Source organism: Erpetoichthys calabaricus, chromosome 1 (assembly GCF_900747795.2).
Source record: "Erpetoichthys calabaricus chromosome 1, fErpCal1.3, whole genome shotgun sequence".
Taxonomy (NCBI): Eukaryota; Metazoa; Chordata; class Cladistia; order Polypteriformes; family Polypteridae; genus Erpetoichthys; species Erpetoichthys calabaricus.
This window is the reverse complement of record NC_041394.2, coordinates 126,500,327-126,527,531: the sequence shown is the minus strand read 5'-3', so window position 1 is coordinate 126,527,531 and position 27,205 is coordinate 126,500,327. Positions and strand designations below refer to the sequence as shown.

The 27,205-nt window shown below is 37.3% G+C and overlaps 1 protein-coding gene across 1 annotated transcript in view; it reads right to left on the bottom strand.

The window, feature by feature from the left end:
* The window catches only part of LOC114649978 (pyroglutamylated RF-amide peptide receptor), a 103,765-nt gene that overhangs the window by 51,524 nt on the left and 25,036 nt on the right, over positions 1-27,205 (bottom strand). Inside the window, exon 2 of the mRNA XM_028799427.2 lies at positions 19,911-21,527. Coding sequence (XP_028655260.1) covers positions 19,911-20,241 — 331 coding nt within the window. The 5' untranslated portion in view covers positions 20,242-21,527. The remainder of the gene's footprint in view (positions 1-19,910; positions 21,528-27,205) is intronic.

Here is a 27,205-nt window from a genome sequence, read left to right as displayed (position 1 = left end):
TTATTTTTAATACATGTACAATCCTTTCTCAATCATGTTTTCACTTTGTCATTCTGGAGTATTGCTTGTAGATCGATGGGTAAGCATGGTTGGAATACGTTCTAGAGTTACTGTACAGTTCATAATTGTGGCAGTGGATAATTCCGAATGGATGAAACTAAATACAAATATGTACCAAAGATGAACTGTTAACAATTTAGGAGTTCTGCATTTTGACACTAAACAATCACTGTGGCACCTATAGAACCCAGAAGAACAACTGTCCTCTCGTAATAACTGAAAGAAATGACAGTGTGGTCTGCTAAAATACATAAAGAAGGGAGAAATGTAATAGTAGTATGAAAAGTAAAAATGAAAATACAAATTGGAATGCAGTAACAATAGAACAATCGGATCCCCCTTGCAAAAATTTTACACTTAAACCAAGTTAAGAGCAGTGGGTGAATGGATTAAAGGTCTCTTTTATGGATGCTTCTGATGGCTAAAGTATGTTCTATGCATGGACTATAGCTGAGCAAATTGAGATTTTTGTTTGAAAGACATACAAATTTTTCAGCATATGGCTGTTTTTTTATGAAATAGGTCATTAGTTTGAACAGAAGTGAAGCAAGAGAAATGTAAAAGGATTTACAGAATAATGAACAGATGGCAGAGACAGAGATATAAAGCATACAAATGAGATTTATATTGTATGCACTCATCATTAGTTTTAAAATCAAAGGAAAAATGAAGTGGAAGTAAGACGTGCTCGACTAACTTCTGAAATGTGTATACTCCATACTCATTAAAAACAGCATCAAAAGTAAGCACGCCTTGTAGATACTGTAATAGCTCTGAGAGCTAGATTAGCTAGGGATAAGTCACCAGTTGTGCTTGCAATTCTTCACCAGCAGCAGGGGCACCTATAAAAACAACCTCTCAATCTACTGTGATTCAATGTTGCAAAAAAATAAAATGTGAAAAGGTGAGGAGATGAATACTTTTTAGTACTACTGTACCACACTTTTTGTAATACAAAATAACTGAAGAAAAAGGATAGATAATTACACAGACCAACTGGACACAAAATGCCAAATTGGTTGGCATTAAAAACCTGCAGCCACACTGAATTATTGGAATCTAATGGGAATTGACTTTGCAACCAGCATTTTTTTTTCCATAGTTGTAAGTCAACTTTAGACTATGTTGTAAATCTGCAGTGTGTAAAAACAAATGTAACACGGTTTGGTGAGATTCTTTGTGTCTACATACGTCTATAATAAGTAACTAGAGAAATATTGCGAACAAAAGCATGAAACGGAAAGTATACCACAAAGGCAGAGTTTATAAGTATAATAATTCAGTGGGAGGGATAATTTTAATCAAAATATTGAAAAAGCAAGAAATACACTATGATGGATAGAACAAAGTAAAGCAACAGCGACAAGTATGGCACTTAACATCCAGAATTTTACTTCATACCGATAGACAGCATGTTGTAATTAAAAGCAAAGCAAACATATTTCATTTCACTTAGCGGCTGCTCTGAGTGCACTGCATCTGAATGTCAAAACTGAATATAACCAAACTAGCTATGTGTGGTCTTCAGGATAAAAAACAGCCTGAAGACTCCCTAGCTGTTTTACTATATTGGTGAACTTGCAGAGACATCAGTTAAGTGGGCCGGGACAGGTCGTATCTTGTCCAAGACAAACGTGTAGTTGAGTTCAGCTGTAGCATAAATTGAGCAGGACAGACTGGAACCTATCTCAGACAAACGTATGGTAGTTCATTCTGTGTATGTACAATGTGCATGTATCACAATGTTGAATTTATCTGCTTGGGTTGAATGAGAAGTCAGGTGCATACAAGCGCCGAAAAAATTTAAAAGTGCATGCAAGTGCCATCTCACTAAGTGCATGTCACACTTGAGTAAGCTTCTACGTGTTCTGTAGAATTCACACCAACTCCCATGACAGTGGTTAAGTGGGAGTAGAGCGGATTACTCCATACACACACATGCACACACACATCTTTCGTAGTGAGAACGTAGTGGTGCATGAAAGCACCATCTAGTGGCTGTGGTTGATTATGATTAGAGCGCACTGCTCCATACACACACAGGTCTTTCGTTTATATATGTCTAATAATCAATCAGCATCAGTTTATTTTCTGGCGGTAAGCATGGATTTCGTCAGTGCAGAATGATTAATTGAAACAGTGAGAAGTACGTTTCAGGTCTCGCTGAGAAAGTTTACTCTATTTTAAGTTATTTAAACAATGTGTTATGCTTGCCTTATATAATGTTGTTCCATTCTTCTTCTGATAGTCTTGACTGATACATCAAGAAGTTTAACAATAGCTGGTATTGTCATCCCCATCTACAGTTACTTACAGACTATATTTGGGGAATATCTGTGTAAGGATTCCCTAGCTGATGATCTACATGATTGTATGCTGCCAGCTTTTCAGGACATTAGCTCCTGAATGCATTCTTAGGATGTTTGACTGTATCAGTTGAAAATTATCCTCCTGTTGCTGGTTCTGTTATACTGGAACTTTCTAGCAACCAGTCGAAACAGAACAGGATAAAATCACTGTTTTTATTGCCAGCTTCCACCCGTTCATTGAGACCTCCTGTCTTATCAACTCCCCGTTTGGTATCTTTAGTGCTGAATGAACAAGCCTGTGATTGGAATGGCTCTTAAACCCAAGATGCTGCTTGCCCTATCGTTTGATGCTGATAGGTCATTTGATTACATTCAGTTTTGGCATGATTAATGTGTTGTCTTTTATTAAAATGTGAAACTCTCAGAAAAGCTGCTAAGCAAAATGCAATACATTTGCTCTGCTTTTTAGTTATGACACGTGATCTATGGACATGAATTCAAATGAAAGACGCCTTTATATTGCATGTTAAACTGACACGAAAATTGTGTGCCTTGGTGAAAAATAAAAGTATGACACGATAAAACTGCAAAAATTAAATGCACCTCTTGTATATGCAATGTAATTGATACATTAGATTGCATTTAACTTGGCATGGATAATCTGCCATATTATACACAATGCACTGATATAAAGAAAACCAAAGGATGATTCCTTCATATTTTGCGGATTGTGTGATCCTGAAAATGTGGAGTAGTTTCTAAAAATCTGTGAACTGCAAAAGGCAGAAGATGAAAGTATGCTTGTGAAATATTAAATGCAAATCATGAGAGTACATCACCTCTTGTGTTAGATGCAACATCACATCAAGTTAAACATCTTTCAGAAAGAACTCTTTGTCTCCTATTGTTAACTTCACTATTAGCAAAAGAGAAAATATTTTGTGAACCACTAACTGATCAATGGAATACTAATGTCAAAATTATTTCGAACCATCTAGAATGGTTCCCTGGCACCAACCCTTAAAGCAGTGGTGATACTTAAGGCACCTAACCCACAATGTTATATTAAAATCCACATGCTTCATAACACTGCGCTACAGAGGAATGCTGAGAGAAGAAAGAATCCTCAAGTAAATTTGTTTTGAATTTAAAGGAATACTCCACCCAAAAACATATTTTTTTTATATGTTACTCACCCCGTGTGCTTTCCAGTGGTGGCTGAGAAAAAATGCTAATATCATGTTTTCATGCTGCACGGAGAGAACTTAGTTTATGATGTAATAGAACTCAGTAGTGACCAGTGCTGTACAATGTCAAGCAATGTCAAAAACATCCATGGAAGAAAAAAAAAATCTCACTTTACTTGTGTTACATAATCTGTCTGTTATCCAGATGGTTGTTGAAAAATGTGCAAAAGACAAGCTTTTTGAATATTGTTAGTTACTTCTTCTTACCATCGTGTACATGAACAGCTAACCCAAAAACTCACGGGAAGGACTATTTGAATTGATGACTGGACTCTTGACCAATGAAATAAGGGAGAGAGGCAGGCGTTTAAGTCAAAATGTTGCTCCCATGACTCCATGGGTTTACTGCTTATATACACTGAAGTAACTATTTAAAATATTTTAACAAAAAAGGCATTCATTTTACATGTGAATTTCCCATTGGGATTAACAAAGTATCTATCTATCTATCTATCTATCTATCTATCTATCTATCTATCTATCTATCTATCTATCTATCTATCTATCTATCTATCTATCTATCTATCTATCTATCTATCTAAACAAGCACCCAATATAAAAAATATGTGGATTTTGCAACAGGAGTAACACAAGATTTATTTTTTTGTTTTCCATAGACATTTTTCATATCACTTTCAGTTGTACAGCATACGTCACTATTAAATTCTGTCATAAACTGCTTTCTCAACATTCTGCGTGAAAACATGAGATTTACATTTTTTAAGCCACTACTACAAGGTAAATGGGGTAAGTAACTTTTAAAAAAATACACATTTTGGGTGGAGTATTCATTTAGGAAAGAGCTTAGCATCTCAGAACACCCTTCTAACCAAATGTGCATATAAACACAATATTACTGCATTAAGATTATTTTTGAATTTCCACTTGAAGAGACATCATTTATTTGACAGATTAAAAATACAGTATCTCAGCACATAAAAAGCAGAAAAAGAGACAGTCCAATATGCACAGAACTTGATTAGTGGAAGACTGGTTTTCCTGTTGACTGTTACATCCAAAATGCTATCTTCATTAAACATTTTGCTCCCACAAATATTTAATGAAGTAAAGGCTGCCATGAAGCACAAAGGATAAGGTGTGAGCTGATGCTACAACATTTTTTTCAATCAACCTGAGTCCGGTTAAATTAAATGGTTTCTTTTTCCAAGACTGCAATAAGGTTTTCATAATGACTGACACAGAGGAATTTTGGGAGAAAGTAAATGCGTGTGCATCAACCGGCTAAACTAATGTAAAATTCAACTGGTCACAAATACGCTGTGTGCCTAGTAATTACCTGTACAGTGGAGAGCAGAGAGAGAAGTCTTAAAAGCATGCAATCATTTAAACCTCAAGAATGCTGTCTAATTTCAGTGAGCTGCTTTTCGTCACAAGTCTTGACAAGCATATCATTGAAAAGGTTAGCAGAAAAAGGCCTTTTAAAAGTAAATAACTGTAGGTGATTTAAAGTGGCAAGTTATAATTGTTTATGCCATGTGCTTGAAATAGAGAGTGTGCCCACTGCTGTCAACTAAAAAGCAATTGATTTTGCCGATGTAATTGCTACACATTTCTAATTGTTTTAACACTTTGCTTGTTTGTTTTGCAGTTCAGTTGTACAGTTTACACAGTCAGGCAGTTCACACTCTAAGGTAATATTCACACCACTAGGTGGCAGAAGACACACTTTGCCTTCAGTTTGCAAGCTGGCAATCATAGATGACAAGACTTTTCCATATGACTTACTGTCTGCATCCACTTTATTAGACTTCTGTAAAGTGGAAGTATTGGGTACAGATCTTTCCAGGCTGCAAAAACCTGTCCAAAAACTATTAAAAGAAAGTGGATAAATTATAACGAGGAGAACACTCATGTTTAGAAGACAAATAAGCGGAAAACACACTATTATTAAACTGCATCTGACTTTTAGGCTTATGTCTGGACAGCGAGGTGGGGTGGCTCTCTACCTCCTTCCCTTCCCAGTAATACAAATAGCATTCACTCTGTCACATCGATTTCCTCTCTATGTCCACTTTCTATCTTGATTGCTTTCTTGTATTATGGTCTCATTGGGGCCTTGTCACTGCGTGCATCTAGTTTTCTGTTTTTGTTGCCTAACTATGTCCTTTATCATTTTCAGTTAGGTTTTGTTATGATTAGAGTTTATTTTGAAATTGTCTATGCTTTTCATTTGTAGAGTTTATACATGTAAGGAATTTAATTCTGTGGTTATGTTCTTGATTAGAGTCTTCATTTAGAAATGAACTTTTATTTAACGCCACTTGTTATGGGTTGGCCATTTTGTTTTTTCAGTCATCATGATGCGGATCCCGGTTACTAGGGGAGTGGCCTCTAGGGTCATGACATCGGAGATAATTGGTGAAGGGTTAAAAAGTCATCTTGATGGGCGATTTGTATACAAGAATGGACTAAACTTAGCAACTTGTGATTCTTTTGCTTTTTGGTTATTGATTCTAGTACTTAGGGGTTTACCAGGGCCTCCTCCTGGAGCCTGGCCTGGAAGACATACCCACAGGTAAGCGCCTGGCAGCCGGGATCCAATGGGGCCCAGATGGGCACAGCCAAAAAAAGCAACGTGGTACTGCATTCCTGTGGACCCAACACCTGCAGGAGAAATGGGTGCCAGGTGCAATATGACCTGGGAAACAGTATAAGGCAGAGGCCTTGGTGGAGTAGTACCCAGACATATAAACTGACTCTTGGGACATGGAGTGTCTCCTCTCTTGGAGGGAAGCAGACGGACTTGGTGGGTGAGGTGGAGAGATGCCAACTAGAAATAGTTGGGCTCACATCCACTCACTCACTTGATTTTAGGTCATGTGTTTGCATTAAGCTGTCTGTCAGGCCACACAGAGCATGTAAGTTAACATAATATTAATAAATATCGAAAAATATGTATTGACAAATAAAAAACAAGTTTCAGCTTTCCTGTTTTCTTTAAAACCAGCAATTTAAAATCAAATCAGTCAAAACATTTTTGAGGACTTTGGAGTATTTAGTTTTTTTATTGTAGGGATTTTGTACACCTAAATATTGCTATATTGAAATGTCCTTTCTTGGTGTATACCTTTTGACCTATATGTACATTCCTGCCAAATTTCAGCTTTTTAACTAAACAGGAAATACATTAATCCTTTGCGAGAGGTGGGAGTTAGGGTAGCAGGACCCCCGTGAGTGCGAAAATCCGGTTTGAGTCCATCATTACTATATGTACTAAGTTTATTGCACTAAATAAGACTCAAAATGTTATGAGATACGCAAGATGGAACAATCATTGCGCAATAAAATGATGTGTGTGAGGCTGGCTGCTGAGACTAAGATGCGTGACGTCCCTCAGGCAAATTGCGTACTTCGCCAGTTCCTTAGTGAACTTTTACAAAATTTAACTTATAAAAATTGTTTTTGTTTATTTATGGTAGTAAATGACAAAAATTAATAATACTACAACAAAACAATAAGCACAAAAGGACAAAACATTTACGACAGTCCAATTTCACAGATGCAGATAATGGTGCAGTAGTTATGAAATGAAATCCCCTGACAACAGCCTTCTAAACAGTTATGTAAAGTTTTGTCCTACTGTCATGCTGATGTATATAAAGATTTGTAAAAGTTGGGAGCGCTCTCAGATGAAGACGTTTCCCAACTCAGATGAAAATACCATAAAAAAGCAGGCACAGGGCAAGAATCCAGAGAAAACTGTAATCCAGTTGTGCAATGGAGCGTTTAAACAAAAGACTCCATCCAATGTTAATCCTGCCAATTTGTTACAATTCACTTGTAAAACTAGCTCCTTTATCTTTCACCAAGCAGCCCTTGTGGCAACTGCCAAACCTGCCCAATGGTGCAGTACTCCTGGAGTTGCTATGATTTGCCATTTAATTAGCATAGGTCGCAAAACTCGCAAAATAATATACATTTAATTATTGTTGACAAACCTGTAAATCAGTGAATAATAAACTCATAAACCACAAGGGCCAACCTGTAGTATTTATGTTGGTGAGTGAGAGAGTCAGTCAACTTTGCATTATATACAGTATTTAGATTTAGACCACTTTGCAAAGATCTGCTTTCACTTTGATATTAAAGAATATTTTTCTGTTGATGCATATCAAAAATGCCAAATTAAACTCACTTTTGATTCAATTATGTACAATAATAAAATGCAAAATCATCCAAGGCGGTAATTATTTATTTTAATAAACTGCATACATACTGTATAATATTATGTATGGTTTGGAAACAGCACATTCTGACCCAAGTCTAGTGTTGTAAATAGAGTCAACATTCCTTAAAATTTTTTCTGCGTTTATGTTTTCTTCAAACTATTTCTTACAACTACTGTATTTTAAAATTTCCATTAAAATTTTACTTTAAACCATGGTTTCATTTTTTCATAATATTTTTCAGTATAGCTTCATTGTCATATAAACGGAACATAGGAGAGAGTTTAAGTGGTCACACAGTCATGCTTCTGATAGGTTAACACAGATCCAGGATCTTCATATATATATATTTCATTGTATTGTATCTTCATATATACTTAATATTTACTATACATCATATTTCGTGTCATGATGAACCCATGGGGACTGCAACTGCAGCACAAATGTACTGAAGCTGAACGGGGGGTCAGGCTTTAAGATGCTCTGGTGGGAGTATGAGAATGCTGACAGAAAGGAGTTCCCTCCTATGGATCAAAAGGTCCTTTTAGTCATCAGCCAGGTAAGCTTGTCGTTGTGGGGGGAAAAGGGAAGGACTTGCCTGGCTTGAAGGTGAAGGGGGAGTAGAGGCCAGAGGTCGAGAAAGAACCAAGGCAATGAGAAGAAGAGAGTATTTCTGTGGTTTGGAACGTGGTTATTAGCTTCTTTAGCCACCTCACACAGTACACACTGGAAAGCAATGCTAGGTTTATTGTTTTATTTATTTCTCACTTTGTATTCTCCCTAATACGCAAAATGCTGTTTTTAATGCTGCTAAGTTTTTTTTGGTGATTTTGGATTCAAGAGCTGGCCTGTGGTGACTCCACAAGTTAATAAATATTACACAACAACCTCCCAAAGCACCTCAAGGCACCTGTGGTTCTCTAGTATACATTATGATGTCAAAACAGAATTCCAATACTAAAACTGAAGCTCAGCATAATCCGGGTCTGTGGTTGCAATTTGGTTTACAATTGATTTTCAAATAAAATAACCAACTACTCTTCTTTCCACAATTGTGTTTCCAGTAGCAAATTACACTAAAAAAATTTTTTTTTAAGAAAATCTATTTCTCCCAGCGGCAGTTAAATTATTAGCATTTTTTAACATCTTGCATGCATGTTCATTTCTTAAATATCACTATTAGACGCATGTGTGGGTGTTCTGATGAAAACATCTGTCACAAGTACAGTATATCACAAATTGGTATAATAGACACAAAAAGAGAGGTTACAGCAAGGTGAGGTAACCTGCTTTTCTTGTTCAAGTAGTTTCTTATTCATTTATATTTTCTCTACGGTTTTATTGACATAATGCATACAATTTATTCTATTTATTCCATCTGGTTAAAAAGGTCTACCTTAACCTAACTGTAGCAGATGGGTCCAGTCTATCACACTGTCATTCAAGGTCATCTTAGTTACAGTCTTAATGTACTTTATTTTGTTATGATTGGTTTGTTAATTATCAACCTTAATTCTGTTTTACTGTGTGTTTAATATAATTCGCCTGTTTATGTATATAAAGGCAGCATGATTTAATAATTTAGTTTTTGCATTATAATAGTAAATATGTGTGTGAGCATTCTAAACCCACTGTTCAGTGAAGAGCACAGTAAAAAAATAAATGAAACTGGATTTACATTTGCCAGTCAACCTACATAGCAGCATGCCTTTGGATTGTGTGAAAATAGCAAACATTACACAAACTCTAAACTTAGGACTCTCACTGCAGTGAGGTAGCAATTATACCTTCTGATGGAAAGGTCCACATTTGGGGTTATTAGTATTTAAATAGTACCAGTCATGTACTATGGCAAGAAGGTAAGAGTAATGTGAAACTATCGAGTGTTGTGTGAATACTGGTCAGTGGAAAGTGCTGGTTGAAATCAAGTTGCCATATGTAATCAGAATAATAAGTTTAATATCACTGTACTATGTACAAAAATTATTTTATCAATCCACTCACATGTACAGGCCAGGCCAAAATTAGCACACAGGGGCTCTCAGCATTTAGAACTGCTAAGCAAGCATTTGAAGAGACAAAGGTACAACGATGAAAATGGGCATTGTACTATTTCTGTATGTTAGAGATAAAATTGAATCCTCTCCTTGCCTTGTTTGGAACCTAAGTAAGGGCCTGCACATGGAGAAAACAGTATAAAAGACTTGGACAGCAGCCAAAAACCTTGAAGCCGATGGACTGATGGAAGATTACGTCATCAGTCCTGAAAACCCTTCCAGTGCAGCGATGGAAAATGGCAGACTGTATACATTGAGATCCCACCTTGATAAAGTATTGTCATGTGGCTTCCTCCGTCTGTAATGCCGCGTAAATCGTCATTAAAGAAAGCTAAGGTATTTTCTCTTATATGATTTCTTACCGCCATATCACTATGGGAGAGATATCGCCTTTTAACATTATATCTATATAGTTTCGGGTTACTTAAAATGCTGCAATTACGAAAGAACTTATTCCAACTAGGGAGCTATCACCCCCTAAAGGAAATACCATAAAAGAACACTTCATACATGCTTATCAGCAAAAGGACCAGGGACAAGTTTGCCCAGGGCACAATGCTGACATTCTCGTGAGATACTAACCATCCATGGTTTCTTTTAATCTGTGGGAAAAGTATACCCAGGGCACAAATGATGGATGACAGGAGCTCTTTGACATTTAATTTCTTGGTCAAATAATTTCCAAGAAGCAACAGCAGTAGCCTGCTATTGTAGGTGCTGGTATCTCAAAACATATCCCTATTGTGCTGGTTTGTGTAGAGTTCATGATTTACGGCTGAATTGGTTTGTTGTATTTATTACATGTGTGAATACAGTGGTGATCAGCTCCAAAAGGATTTGTGGAAATTATTTCTTTCACATCATCATCAGATTTGTGGATTTAACATAATGTTTATGATATTTCAGGAAAGAAAGGATGACTTGATCAAGATCTTCAGAACTGTCAGTTTGTTATCTTTGATGATGCTGTTAATTGGAGTTTTTGGTTTGTTTGGTTTCTGGAGTGATTCTCAAATGAGAATACATATCTTGGGGGCAACCCATTAAAAAAGTGTGTAGTGAATAAAGGTAAAATCCTGTGCTGCAGATGCTATATCCACAGAGCTTCTTCCTAAAACACCTGCCCCTAGTTTCTCCAGTCTGTGCGTTTTCAAAAGGTTGATGGGGTTTCATGAAGAGAGGAAATGACACTAAACAAAAGACTTGACACTTGCATCAAGACTTGACTTTTGCAGCAGGTTATGGTTATTTTTATTTTTAAAATGTACAATGTGCTCTCTGCACACACAACACACATTAATATGTCTAATAGGACTTTTGACTGTAGATGGTTCATCTTAATCAGAAGTAAGCTGTTTGTCGGACCAGGTTAACTAGAACACCTCTGAACTTTGCAGTTCAAAATCACTGCTCCTACTTTAAGTGCTGCCTACATTAGGCATTGGATTGGGTTAGAAATGTGACACTGAGTTACCTGTCTAATTGTCCCCACTCAATTTTAAGCAAAATCCACTCATGGTTATCTCCAGACATATGCATTATATGTTTGGTTTCAGCGAGACTAGGATGACCCTGACACAGACCAATTTTATTTATTCATGCATTCATGTCTTCAATTAAAAGCACTTATGGTTGTAGCAATCAAAGCCTTGATGGGGTGATAGATGCATTGATGGTACAGGGAAAGTAGGGTTGAGATTAAGACCATAGCCATTACTTTAAAGTCGTTTATGTTCATATTATATATATATATATATATATATATATATTGTATATTTATATTAGGCCTGGGAAAGTTATATTAATTTTTGCAATTAATGTGGCTTGATTAATGCATTAAAAAATATTGTCACATACAGGGCTGGCCATGAACATTGTGAAACAATAATACAAAAAAGTGTGTATCTAAAGAATTAAATACACATCCACTACCGTGTTTATATACTAGGTTTAAGTATTTTATGAAATTTTTATTTGAAGGTTTAAAATTTTGTATTATGCCGTTCGCAGTGTTACTCCACATGTCAGTACGTAGCACAGGTGTTCATTTTCTTCATTTATACATACTGACATAGGCGCGGGGGTGTGGTGTTTGTGGCAGTCCTGGTGCAATGCTAAAGAAAAAATACAAAGATAAAAGTTACGCTTTTTTTTTTCGTTTAATGTTTCTGTAAGAAAAAATCAAATAAATTTCATATCATGTAAGTGCTAAATAAGTTATCATTGACTGGCACTAAAACCAAAATAAGTTGCTAGTACCTCTGTATTTAACTCACCAGTCTGCCAGGCAGCTTACAGTGCTAACTACCATAATATAATACAAAATTTTATGAAACAAAAATGTAATGATTATCCCTACCCATTATTCTAGTTTGTAGTATCTTCTCTAATTTATGCAAAAAATGGAACATAGCCATCCAATTAATGCACTGTTTCAGTTTTTAAGCAAGATAGCAGCTATGGAGGATCTCTTTTAGCATGCCAGGAGCAAAGGTGTAGGTGGAGAAGTGTTTTCTAACCGTTTTTCTGTGGTGCCATGTTTTTATAAACCAAAATATACCAAGGCACACCATGATTCTACCAACCACAAACGCATCAAATCTGTTAGATATGCTAAACTGTCAGAAGGGTCAGGAGAGTGGGCAGCAAAAAAAAGCAGCTTGCAGTAGAGTATAATCATCAAGTCATTGATGGCAATGATAGTACTTTTAACACAGGTTTTAATGTTTGCCCATTAAAGAGATGCACATTCTTTCAATTAAATCAGTCTTAGCAATGTGTTCAAAGTCAACAACTATTTTAATCATTTTTTACTTTGATATGTCTGTGTCTCACATGCTATACCCACTTGAGAATTAATACATTGGCTTCATTCTCTTATTGCCTGCTTTTCAACTTGCCTTTTAGAAAAGCATTCAAATTCAGGTTGTACTTGCTCATGTAGTATTAAGTTTAAACTATGCCATTAATTTTTTTTTTAATTCCTTTGTGTTGATTTCTGTGTTTATTTACTTAATGATTATGTATTAATTTTAAAATTACATGTTTTAATGTTAGATGTGATTAATCACAAGTAATTACATACATTTATGCATTTAAATAGTTAATTTGTGTTGACTGAATCCCAGCCCTAATTTATTTACATAGATATATAGATATATCAATCCATCCAGTATCCAACCCGCTATATCCTAACTACAGGGTCACGGGGGTCTGCTGGAGCCAATCCCAGTCAACACAGGGCGCAAGGCAGGAAACAAACCCCGGGCAGGGTGCCAGCCCACCGCAGGGCATATATAAATATATTTGTAAATAAATTAAAATATTGTATGTGTGTATATATATATATATATATATACAGTAATCCCTCACCTATCGCGGGGGTTACGTTCCAGAGCCCCCCCGCAATAGGTGAAAATCCGCGAAGTAGCGACCTATATTTATTTTATTATTTATACATATTTTAAGGCTTTATAAACCCTTCCCACACTCTTATAAACCTTTCTCACTCTCTTGTTAACCTTTCCCACACTCATATAAACACTTCCTATGCTCTTAAACACTTTCTGCATTCTTAAACACCTCAGACCAACACTGCACGCAGCGATCAGACGTCAATGTGTCAGCACTTGCTTTGTGAAGGGGGGCAGCTGATCTCTCAGCAGAGCAGAAATGGACTTTGTGCTGCTTCTGCCAAAATGCCTGCTTGTCGCTCTGCAGGTTTGGAAGGAGGAGGAGGGTGTGTGTCAGGGCTGAACGCACGTTCGCTCAAACCCCCCTCCCCGGAGGCGCAGTAGCTCCTGCCACTTCGCATTGTCAAGGGGGTGGGGAGCTGAATGAACGCTAAGGAGAAGCGGACTTTGTGCTGGCTTTGTGCTGCTTGTCGCTCTGCGTGTCAATAATTTAAAAGCCTGTACAATCAGGCTTTTAGGTGTACATCACCTATTTTCCTGTCTCACTGTCTTGTCTTGCGTGAAGTTAAAATGTTTTATAATAGTGAGATGTTACTCATATCCTTAGCCCGACATCCACATATCATATGTGTTAACAAAGTGTGTTTTATAAGTTTACATGTGTTTAAAGCATGTGGGATGGGTATTTTAAGGCTTAAACTATAAAAATGTTTATTTATATGGTCTTTCTATATCGCAGATTTTCTCCTGTTGCTGATGGGTCTGGAACATAACTTCCGCGATAGGCGGGCAATCACTTGTATTTAAAAACCCGCGAAGTCGTGAATCCGCGAAAAGTGAACCGCGAAGTAGCGAGGGAATACTGTATATATATATATATATATATATATATATATATATATATATATATATATATATATATATATATATATATATATATATAAATACACAGCATTTAAATTTATACACATACATAACTGAAGTCTCATTATTATACATAAACAGAAGCTATGGAGTGTACTGCTGTATAGCAATATTCATGTTGTACTGAGTTTAACATACTGCATAAACATCAAAGGTTGACAAAATGGTGTAGTAGTGAACCATTCAGGAATTCTAAGCTTTTGACAAAGTAGGCCAAAGAAAAACATCATATATTCATTTGTCACCACATACAGCACTTTTAGATTTTCTTGTGATTAGAGTGGTTTATTTCACAAACATGAGTAGGTTAATTTCAAGTAAGTAGTAAAAGGAAAAGGGAAAGTGGCCAAAGGGACAAAAAAACATTGCATCTGTTATGTGACTAATATTATGACCTTTTCAGAATTATTCTTATTTACAAGGTTATTCTTTTCTACATGTCTCTTATTGGAAATACCTTTAACATCCAGATACAATGGCATTTAAATAAAATTAAGAGTTATAAATCGTCAAATTAAGAAGTTTCAAGGTAAGGTTGTTATGCTCACTACTCATAGCACTGAAGAGTGGTGATTTGTTAAATGTTGATTAGCATATGCAAATAAGTATTTCACTAATTCTGTAAACGTGGCCTTATAGCTTAAAACCCTGTCAAGATTTAAACAAAATCTTGTCTATGTCTGAGCAGTGATCAAGATGATTTATTTCACTAGCCTCAGTCTTTGATCTTTCATAGCTAAGTGTGGTGGCTTTTGAGTCATATACAGCAGTGGTTCTCAATGCTTTGTCCTCAGGCCCCCTGGCGCTGCAAGTTTTCGTTCCAAGCAGTTGCTCAATTAGTCAGTCATTGTTGTCCTTTAATTGATCTCATTGTTAAAGTAGCTGATCCATTTTTTTTCCTTTTGTTTCACATTTACAAAAGTGCAGTACTGTCACATTTACGCTTACAGGAAATTAAGACATATTTGTATTTTTTCCATATCTTTAAATGTTTAGTTTGTTTTGTTATTTTTGTTTCAGTTCTTTTGTGGAGTTTGCTCTTATTTATATCTGAATACTAACAATTAATTTTGAGTAAAGCAGACACAAGCAAAATGACTCTGAAAAGAGCAACTACTTCAGTGCTACCCACTTATGTGCTTATTAATAAATAGTTGTCTAATTAACCAGAACAATAAAAAATTAAAAATAAGTATTCAAAGAAAAAATTACTCATCTAACACATATACATTTCTGCTTTATTCAGTAAAAATACAGTTTAACTAGACTGTAAATTTCAGATGGTTGTCAGAAATTGGGAAATAATGACTTGCTTAGTTAAGGTAGGAGTCCAAGAGAAGAAATGGGTCGAGACAAAAACCCGTAGCCACAGGGGACACCCATGACTGAATCTGAATGCTTAGAGCCACTGGCCTGATCTTTACAATAAAGACAGAAAACCACTTCAAGCAGCTCAATGAAAATGAGATAGAAAAGCACGTTAAAGAATGATACAGGAAAATATCCAACTCACTAAATATCCCTTGGAGTACAGTTAAAGCAACGAAATAATAAAAAGAGAATGATACAGCTGTAAATCTTCCCAGGCCAGGCTGTTCACAAAAATGTAGTGAATATGCGAGAAGAAGACTAGTGAGGGAGCCTAACCAAGAGATCTGTGATAACTCTTAAGGAGCAGTGGGTTAGCAGGAGTGACTTCATACACCGATTGCCTGGGTGCTTCGCAAGTCACAATGTTATGGAAAAGTGGCAAAGAAAAAGTCAATGTTTTTAAAATAACTTACAGAGGTTTTGCCAAAAGACAAAGGAATGGGGACACTTAACACAGCCTGAAGATGGTTTTATGGTTTGATTAGACCAAAATTGAGCTTTTTGGCCATAAGTCTAAATGCCACATTTGATGTAAGCCAAACACTCCATATTATCAAAAATACACCATTCCCAGTCTGAAGCATGATGGCGGCAGCATCATGTTGAAGGGATGTTTGTCAGCAGAATGCCCTGGATGCCTCGTGAGGAAAGAGGGTAAAATGAATGCAGCAAAATATAGGGAATTCATGGAGCAAAACCTGATGCAGTCTGGAACAAACCTGCAACCTTAGGAAGAGATTAGCTTTCCAGCAAGACAGCAACCCAAAGCATAAAACTAAAGCTACACAGAAATAGCTTAAAAACAACAATGACAATGTGCTCTGCAGATCTCAGTCCAACTTAGAATCTGTGGCTGGACATGAAAAAAGCTGTTCACTCATAATCCCAAAGCATTGTGATACAGCTTGATCAGTTTTGCAGAAAAGAATGTGGAAAATCTGCAGTGTCCAAATATACAAAGCTGAGAGAGACCTGTCCACATAGACGGAGAACTGTCATGGCTGCCAAAGGTGCATCTACTAAATACTGACTTGAAGAGGGGGAATCATTTATTTTATGTGTTTATATATATAACTAATTTAGGTCACTTCGCAGAAATCTGATTCCACTTTGACATTAAAGTGCCATTTTCTGTTGATTTGTGCCAGAAACACCAAATTAAATCCAATGTGATTCAGTGTTGTACAACAATAAAATGTGAAAACTTCCATGAGGGTGAAAACTTTGCATAGGCACTGTATGAATGTTTCTGCTTCTAAAGCAATGTTTGTATTAATTTTAAACAGATAACCTGTTGTGGTGATTATTCCTTCGGGAAAATAAATCTTCACAAAACAAGATAAAGTTTTGGGGACCGCCCCCATATATTGTCTTATGGACAAAGTGAAAAAAACGGATCAAAGTCTTTTTCAAGTGCAATGAACAATTTTACTTAGAAAACATGGCGTTTATATATGCAAAGAATTATGGGGACAGGAAATGGTTGGCAGGAAGTGACGTTGGAGACAGGAACCAGAACCAACGTCATCAAAGTGAGACAGAAGTGGAGTAATCTGAGAGGGCTCGAAGTAACATCATCGTGGATCACAGGAAGTAACGTCGTCGTGGCTATTTTTGTACCTGGAAGTGGAGGTGATTAATTTCCTTCTGTTTTTCTGTTGAAAGAAGAGATTCAGGTGAGTACCATGTGATGACTCCTTATCTCGCGATAGTTCACTCACCTTTAGGCTTTTTGACTGCCTCTTAATCGCACGTGCATGACATGACCCCCCCCCCCCCCCCCAGCCCAGACCCATCACTTCGGGTGACCTGCACCGAGAGGTCGTGGATCCAGGAGAGAGCATCTGCATTGGCCTGCAAGGAACCCTTACGACACTAAAATGATAAGGTTGAAGATCCAAAAACCACCTAGTGACGCGGGGATTAGACTCCCGATGAAGGGACATCCACTGTAAAGCGGCATGATCCGTCACCAGAGTAAATTCACGCCCAAATAGGTAGTACCTTAGTAACGTGATAGCCCACTTAATCGCCAAGGCTTCTCGCTCCACCGCGGCAAACTTGGTCTCCCAGTCCAGCAGTTTCCGGCTGCGTTACATAACGGTGTGTTCAGCACCTTCGACGCACTGGCACAGCACGGCACCAAGTCCTGTGACCGATGCGTCGGTCTGGAGGATGAAAGGGATAGAAAAATCAGGAGATTTTAATATAGGTACTGAAGTAAAGGCCAACTTTAAGTCACCAAATGCTTTATCAGCCGAAACATCCCATACCACTTTCAAAGGTGCTCATTTCCTTGTTAAATTAGATAAGGGCGCAGCAATTTCGGAGAAAAGCGGTACAAAACGGCGATAGTAACCCACCAAACCCAGAAATGCTTGAACCTGCCTCTTAGTCATCGGACGGGGCCAATTAATGATGGCATCAATTTTACTACATTGTGGTTTAACGATACCCCCAACCACCAAGTAGCCTAAATATTTGGCTTCTCTTAATCCAAAAAAACATTTCTTTGGATTAATATGAAGACCCGCTGACGCTAGCATGGAGAGTACCGTTTTAACATGCAATACATGTTCCTTCCTTGTGCTGGAATAAATGACTACATCATCTAGGTAGGTGGCACTATATGAATTGTGGGGCCATAGCAGTGTGTCTACCAGACGTTGGAAGGTAGCTGGTGCCCCGTGCAAACCAAAAGGAAGGACCCTGTATTGCCAATGTCCACTGGGTGTAATAAAAGCAAGAAAAAGAATAAAAGAAAAAGTTTTTTTCTTTAGTAGAGGCCGCTAAGGGAATTTGCCAATATCCTTTCGTCATGTCAAGAGTAGTTAGGAATTGGGCATTCCCCAGCCGATCGAGTAAATCATCCACTCGTGGCATGGGATACACATTAAAACTTAGAGACCTGATTAAGTCGATGGAAGTCATTGCAAAACCTCCATGACCCATCAGGTTTAGAAACCAAGACAACTGGACTAGACCAAGGGTTTTAGCTTTTTTCAATAACCCCTAATTCTAGCATTGGTCTGATTTCCAACTCTACTTCCGCTTTTTTTGCCTCCGGGAGCCTATAAGGTCTCTCTCTGACAATTACCCCAGGGTTAGTAATGATGTCATGAACAATCAACGCAGTTCGTCCAGGTATTTCGTTCACAACTTCAGGTACAGACAAGATAGCCATTTCGAGATCTTGTCGTTGTTCTGGAGTCAAATCAGGACCAAAATTAAGGTGGGAATGTGACATAAAAAGAGAATGAGGCTGGCCAGAGAAGGGATCAAGTTCCCTGTCCTTCCATGGTTTCAGCAAATTAATATGATACACTCGTTCACTCGGTCAATAATTGGGTTGTTTAACCAAATAGTCAACAAGGCCTTTCCTTTCCTTAATTTTGTAAGAGCCTTGCCAATGTGCTAATAATTTAGAATGTGAAGTTGGGACCAGTACCATTACACGATCACCTGGAACAAATTCCAGGATGGTGGTGTTTCTGTTATAATAACACAACTGCGCTGCTTGTGCTTTTTCCAAATTCTCTTTTAGAATAGGCCTAATTTTCTCCAATCTATCGCATAATTGCGCGATATATTACGGAGTACGGTGTTCAGGTCCTGTTCTTCCGATATTTTGAAAAAAAAAAGAAAAACAATCCTGCTCGACTACGCCAATTGTGGTGATTATTCCTTCGGGAAAATAAATCTTCACAAAGTTTTGGGGACCATCCCCATATATTGTCATATAGACATATAGTGAAATAAATGGATCAAAGTCTTTTTCAAGTGCAATGAACAATTTTACTTAGAAAACATAACGTTTATATATGCAAAGAATTATGGGAACAGGAAATGGTTGGCAGGAAGTGACGTTGGAGACAGGAACCGGAACCAGCGTCATCAAGGTGAGACGGAAGTGGAGTAATCTGAGAGGGCCGGAAGTGACATCATCGTGGATCACCAGGAGTGACGTTGTCGCGGCCATTTTTGTGCCCAGAAGTGGAGGCGATTAATTTCCTTATGGTTTTCCGTTGAAAGAAGAGATTCAGGTAAGTACCACGTGATGACCCCTTATCTCGCGATAGTTCACTCACCTTTAGGCTCTTTAACTGCCTCCTAATTGCACGTGCGTGACACTGCATATGAATTTTTTGTTTATTTAAGCTGACCTCAACAAATGCCAGCACCACAGGAAGAGTAAATCAGATTTTCTTCTTCATTTTACAATATAATTTATGGCCAACTAAAAGACACCACATGAACTTCCTAAACCTGGCTTATCAATAGTTGACTGGATTATTATAGATCACAGAAGGTTAACTTTATTATGCTTTTAGGATTTTCTTACCAGCCAGCCAATTGGTGGAGAAGTGCTGCATAAATGTGATTGGGATGCAGACAAGAGAGATGAGAAGATCACTGAGGGCCAATGAGCAAACAAAAAAGGTGCTGGTGGACTTCAAAGCTTTTTTGCGGCAAAGCAGGAGCAGTACAGCAGTATTTCCTCCCAGTGCTACAGAAAATATTGCCATGTATAGAATACCAAAAATTGGCTGAAGGATACTTGGTAGTCTTGGCACAAAAACCAAGGGTTGTAATTGAAACATTGTAATGAATTGGCCTCGGGACAAGTTGTACTTCTGTAGCAAGAGTTCCAGCACTTCAGGGGTGATGTTCATCTTTCAGCGTGAGGTACACCAGTGGTCGGATGAATAAGCTTTGCTAAATGGCAGGCAGCTTCCAGATCAATGGGCTTTCACTGAAAAGGCATTGATATTATTACCAAAGATCTTTTACTGTTTGAAATCGAAACACAAAACAAAGTGCGTGTGTTTAGTTGGTTATGTTTTGTTTCATTCTCTGGCTCTACATGTTCTCACAAAATCCTGCTCTGTTTTGGACAATGTTCAATAAAGCTGGGTGTCGTTCATCACAGATTAAGAATATAATAATGATAAATATGAAAACAGCAGCAATATACTTTAGGATAATATTCTTCATTCTTTTCCTGTCAGTTCCAGCTGTCTTTTCTTGAATTGAAGAAACTTAGAATAATTTGGTACTTTCTCAACCGCCCTCTGCTTTGGCCTCATATACCAGAACATATGACTAAGGAGACGATGAAGAAATCTGTGCTTCTAATACATCCTTTGAAGTACAATCTCTATTCATTTGTAAATACCAAAGAAGAGCACAAAGATGGTCATATATTTTGTCACTTGTAGAATCTTAATACAGCCAATGCCTGTAGTGCTGCTATCTCTGCTGTATTGGATGACTAAAATGCTATGAGAACACTCCCCAAACAACAAATTCTGTCATAATATTGGATGCCTAATGGTGGTCAGGCTGCAAATCATTGTGTGCCAGATTAGCATCATTCACACACAAAGACAGAGCACCCTTTTTACAAGTCATAATACAGGCCACAGTCAGATTTATTGGCAAGAGGTTATTCTGTTTTTCCCGACATGTCCGACGTGTTAAGATTTGTCAGCAGTTTGGTGCCTCCTTGTGCACTTAGTTAAAGAATCAGACTGCTTGGTGTCACTGGTGGGCCAATACTATGCAGAATGCAAAGCCTACATCCAAGTCTGAGAGCAGTAACTGGTTAGAATTCTACATTAACTTATCAGCAACAAAGAAGTAAATTGTATGCATAATAAATTTGCACAATGCCTGTCACTGTGATTAATCAATACAGTTAAATGAATGTCACCCATCTTCTGTGGGATAATTTGGTTGAGACATATTGATCAATACTTTTCACAGATTGCAATGTGAAGTTCTATTTTCTCCTGGGATGCCTTAACCTTCATGAGTTAGTTAATAACTTCTGGAAACAGATGTGAGTGATGCAGCTCCTTTAATTCTGCTTTATATGCTTGCCCAATGCAAATACGTCCTGCACCTGAATTGGCTGCCTGATTCTATTATCGATTCTTCAAAGTGCTGTACTCCAGACCTGAGAAAGAGAGAAAAGAAAAAAAACAATGATGAAGCAAGTACGTGAATGGATGAACTAAAGCAGCGTTTCCCATTCAAATATCTTTTCCTTCTAGGCTAGGGGGGGGAGTCTACACCTGACATGCTCCACTCACGTACCACTACCATTATTAACAATAGGAACTTGTGACCCACCAGCGGCAGCCCACTGTTCGGGAAACACTGAGCTAAAGAACTTTTAGAGTATATTATACAACTGTAGCCATTGAAATCCTGATGCCTGTCATATTAAGATGTTGTATAATTAACCCTTTCGGCCCTGACATCCTATTACTAGTACATATATGCAGCCGTTTTTGTAAAGCACAGATACATTTGCAGCTGTTGGAACCGGGCATGCTACTATTAGCGTAGACTGCAAAACATAGAAGTGAAAATAGACGTTTCTGGACTGTGCGCACCACTTTTAATTTCATTTCCTCAAGGAGATTGAAGTATTTGGCAGCTATTGTATAATAATAGTGATCATTTTTTGTTTGTTTTTTTTTTCATTTTTGAGCTTTCTAGACACCCCAAAGGTAGAATATCTCACAAAATAAGTTTTCCCATAAAAACAGAAAATCCAGGGCCGAAAAGGTTAAGAAAAGGATTTATTTGCTTTAACATTTGTCTACTTACTCACAACTGAAATAGCTATGCATAAAAGAAAAATACCGTTAGTACAAAAAGACTGATAAAAAAACAAACAAATAAATATAGGATCTAAACTCATGAACAACATGACACTGAAGAAACTGAAGAAGTCAATTATTTTGTTTTTTAAATGTTCTTTATTCATAAAATTTAAAAGGAGCAAGACACGTCTGCTGAATGGCTAAATCAAGTTAGCCTATTTTTTATAAGCTCTTACAATTTTTAAACAAGTGTCTGGAGCCTTTACCACTTCCATATTTCTTTATGGCTGACACAGTACTGACAAGTTCTAATGACTTGGAGAGATAGGGCTTAAATCTTAAATTAGTGTCTGATGGGCCATGCAAGTTTTCTCTGCCTCCAAGTCATCTTCTAACACATTTTTAAGGTATAATAAAATCTAGAACACACAGTCTATAAGGGTCAGGCATCTACAAAATTAGACATATGTAGAGTCTGTGTGGGCCATGCACTGAATTCATGTTAACAATGCATAAGGCCTGAGAGAAAATCCAAAACAAAATTAAATAACTGATTTTTAAGTTTGCCACTTCAATGTCAGAGTTTGTAACTTGCAAAATTAACTCATAACAAAATAATTAAAGCTACTCCATGTTTGCCTCTGCATAGTCAGCACAGAGAAGCTGGAGCTCTTCAAAACAAAGGGGCATAAACAACCGAAAAGTGAGACTTAGAGCAAAAGTTGCAGGTGCTCAGGTATCCTCACAATGCTGTCTGCGCCTGCAGTGCATGAAGTGGAACCAAATTATTGCCGGTGCTCTCTTTATGGCAAACAAAAAGTTTCCCTCATTAAGTTGTATTACAAGAAACCGTGCTGTGTGGATGAAACTTACATTGCTGTGTTGTAGCAGCACTACTTAAATTGCCTACAACTCCCAGTATTCCTGGTAGTGTTACACCATTGGGCAGCTTCAGAGGGTGTGGGAGCTGTTGGGAAGGAAGCTAATTAGGTGCTCCCTTTAAAAAGGAGCTAAAAAATTGCAAAGAAAATTGAACTCGCTGGTGTTTATTTGTTTCTACATTTCACACTCTACTGGATTACAACTACAATCACCGTGGACTACAGTTTCTATCTACTTCTTCTGTGCTTTCTTGTCTATGTGATTTCATCTTGGCCGGATAAATCTTCATCTGGGGAGCACTTCCAAACACACCAAATCTTCACACAACAACTAGAATCTGGTAAGACAAAACTTCACATTTCATTCAGAGCGCTGTTCACAAGAGTTTTCATTCCTCACACCATCTCCATCTGCACCTAATGTACTGGACTGTGTTTGGACTTTATTGTAAGATAGTATTTTTTACTGTGTAGTGCCTGATTTTTCATTCAGTTTCATTTGTGCAATGTGTGTAAACTATTATTGCAGTTGGGAATTAGGGATGGATTTTCCATATGTATTGTTTGTTTAATCCTGTTTTTTGGCCTTGCTTATGCATTTGATAGATACTTTATTACCTATTCATTCAGTCTCTTTATACTATAAGTGTCTCTTTGTGAGTAGTGTGTGCCTTGTCAAGGCTGGGTGTGTTCCTGGGGTCCCGGTAATAAAATAAACAAATCACTGGCTTTGATCAGTGTGGATCATAGCATCCTGACAGTGTCATTACAATATAATAACAATTAATCAAAGAGCTTCCCTTGTGAAGGCTTCTGAAGAGGTACTGGTTGTCACTGGTATGCTGATATGAGGTGCCTGCACAGTCAAACGTAGATCTTCATAATACAATGGCAATTGGTCAAAGTGCGGGGATTGGGTGAAGATTTCTGAATAAGTGCCAGTAAATGCACAGTTAATCCACATCTGTGTGTTGATTTCTTTAATAGCTAAGAATATTGTATATGATCAGCCTAACTGACACCACCTATTACCTGACCTCAGATGTTTTCTGCCAAAACATAAACACAACATGCAGCAGTTGCAGCTGACACAGGTACATATTTCACAGATTCAATAATTTTATCCACTTATTTATTACTAGCAAGCTTGATTAAAATGCCTATAACACACCTTTTTAACACTCCATATAGTGAAGCCTTTATCCATGTAACTTAGAAGGAAGCACTAGTTGCTTCTTCTTGTTGATTAGATAGTGAATATGTGATGGCATTTCAAAGACATACTTTTTTGGAACATTCATCATCAAAGGTATAACTGTCTGTATCAATGTTCCTCTTAAGACAAATTTTTGCTAGCTAACTCATTTTGATAGCTAATCTGTGAATTTTGAATGCTGCTTCCTGGCTAATCAGTGACAGTTATGTGAATGGGTACAACTCCTATGAATTTTCTTAAAAAAATATGAATTTAAATTGCTCATTTGGAAAAATAATAACACCAGAATGAAATCAGTGAAACATATGTTTGATGATTCTTTATGTTGCGTAGATATTAATTTGACAGCTTTGAACTGACTCAACATGTGTGTGTGATTTAAATGAGTGGGTGATGGGAGCATTTAGGAGTGAAAGATGAATTTTCTCTTTTTGCTTTTAAGCGTGATGTGTGTATGTGTGTGTTTGTGTGTGTTCATGTGAGGATGGGGGCGGGGGTTGACTTTACAGAAGGTCCTGTCCCAATAAGTACTTGCTATGAGAGATGATGGCCCCAGGAAAAATCTACTGATTAGATAGATAGATAGATAGATAGATAGATAGATAGATAGATAGATAGATAGATAGATAGATAGATAGATAGATAGATAGATAGATAGATAGATAGATAGATAGATAGATAGATAGATAGATAGATAGATAGATAGATAGATAGATAGATAGATAGATAGATAGATAGATAGATAGATAGATAGATAGGTAGATAGATAGTTTATTAATCCCAAAGGAAATTACAGAGTGATAGCAGCAGACAAAAAGGACACAAATACACGTATAACAAGAATTATGTATAAGTAAATTAACAAAGAGTAGGTATTTACTACGTAAATTCATTACAACAATACAACTTTAATATTGCTCTACACTGAGTGCAGGCTCAGAGAGCTGTGGCCAATTCTAAGTTAAATTACTAAATAAATAACTGGTGCACATATAAATGCATATTTGTTAAAACACAAAGAACAAGATAGAATTGATTGAACATAAATTGAAACCAACAATATCTGTCCATTAATTAACTGATGAACTATGGCCAGTTGGCAATTTAAGAGATTAAAATTGTAAAAGAGAATGTCAAAAACCAAGTCACAGTACTGGAAAACTCAGCCAATTGGCCATCTACCCCCTCCTGGGTTTTCTAAAGTGGAATCTGCGTTGGCTGTCCATTCTGATGACAGAATCTTTATATCCGATGATTCCAACACTGCTCTAACCAAGATGACTTTTCTAAATGCAGGAGAGCGGCCTGGCAGTAGACCAGTGGCACTACTGTTTGTTTTAGAATTACACATACTTATAAGTTACAATTTCACAAAGCATGATTGTCTGTTAAGATGTCTGCTCAGTACCATTCAGCAGACATTGAACAATACTGACTTGACAGAGAGGTAACTCATTATAGAGCATGATAGCTGTGGGGAGAAACAATCTCACATAGTGTTCCTTGGAGCAACACAGTTGTTTAGCCAAAACCTCATATGGGGGTGAGAGCCATTGCTCAGAATAGTAAGCAGCTTCCTGTGTGACCTCTGTTCTACCGTATTTCCCCGAAAATTGGACCTACTCCAAAAATAAGCCCTAGTATGCTTTTCAGGCTGCTCTGTAATATAAGCCCTACCCCAAAAATAAGCCCTAGTCAAGATACTGTAATCAGCTGAAAAGTAAGGTGCCTATGGCCAGGTTTATACTTCACACGATGTGACGCGTGTGCCAGAAACATCCATTAAATTCCGAGGACACCTTGCCACAATATCTCTGAAAAGGATGTTTAATGATTACATCCATCAATTCGGGGATGCGCTCATTCCAGCAGCATCGGTGCAAGACAGAAACAAAATCTCTGGACAGACATCAGTTCATTACAAGGTGAACACAATCACACACATACACTGGCGTCATTGTAGCTTCACCATATCCCCAACCCTTCATGTCTTTGGATGGAAAACTGAGCACACTGTGGAAACCCACCAGGATAACATGCAAACTCCAGGCAGGGATCACAAGGGACGTGACTCCCTGCGAGACAGGAGCGCTACCGCTCTGCCACCGTGCCACCCCATATGTATAACTATTAGCAGTATTTTATCTGTAAAATGTAACATACATATTTTTAATGCATTTCATCATGAAAGTGATATCAAGTATAAATCTAAGAATTCTAAATGTGCAGAGAGCTGGAATATTACAAATTTAATGTGTTCTGTGTGGTGATGCTGCTGTCAGGTCAGAAGGAAGCCCCAGAAGCACGTAGCAATTTAACAACTGGGTCAGTTTTAAGATGACATTTACGACAGTCTGCTTTAATGATAAAGTAAACTATGAGGTTAAAGCCGAAATTTCCACTTTAATCACAAAATAGACATTTTTATTATGTCCTTATTTTTTTTTCCTCTGTGGCTCAAATATGTCGCCGTATATTCTGATGGTATATTGTAAAGGTGCAAAAAAAAAAAATGGTATGTGAGACTTTTAAAATGTATCGTGTCATTACGATCGGAAACATGCGACGCTTGAATATAAAAGCACCACGAATGAATTTGTATGTCGGCATTTTGCTTCACCACATCGAACCATTCATCAAACATCAAAGCATGTACATTGTCTCTGGAGGATCCTAAAAGTGGCTGGAGTAGCAAGAAACTCAGGCTGAAATTCAGGGTTTGAATGTGGAGAGTTATGACAATATTCCAGAAGAAGATGACATGACTGTATTTGGATAAATGTATATTGTTGTACATGAATAAATATAAGATATCCCCCGAAAATAAGCCCTAGTGCATGTTTTGGAGCAAAAATTTATATAAGACCCTGTCTTATTTTCAGGGAAACACGGTACCACTTTCTCCAGTAAGTCCCCTGAACTAGCC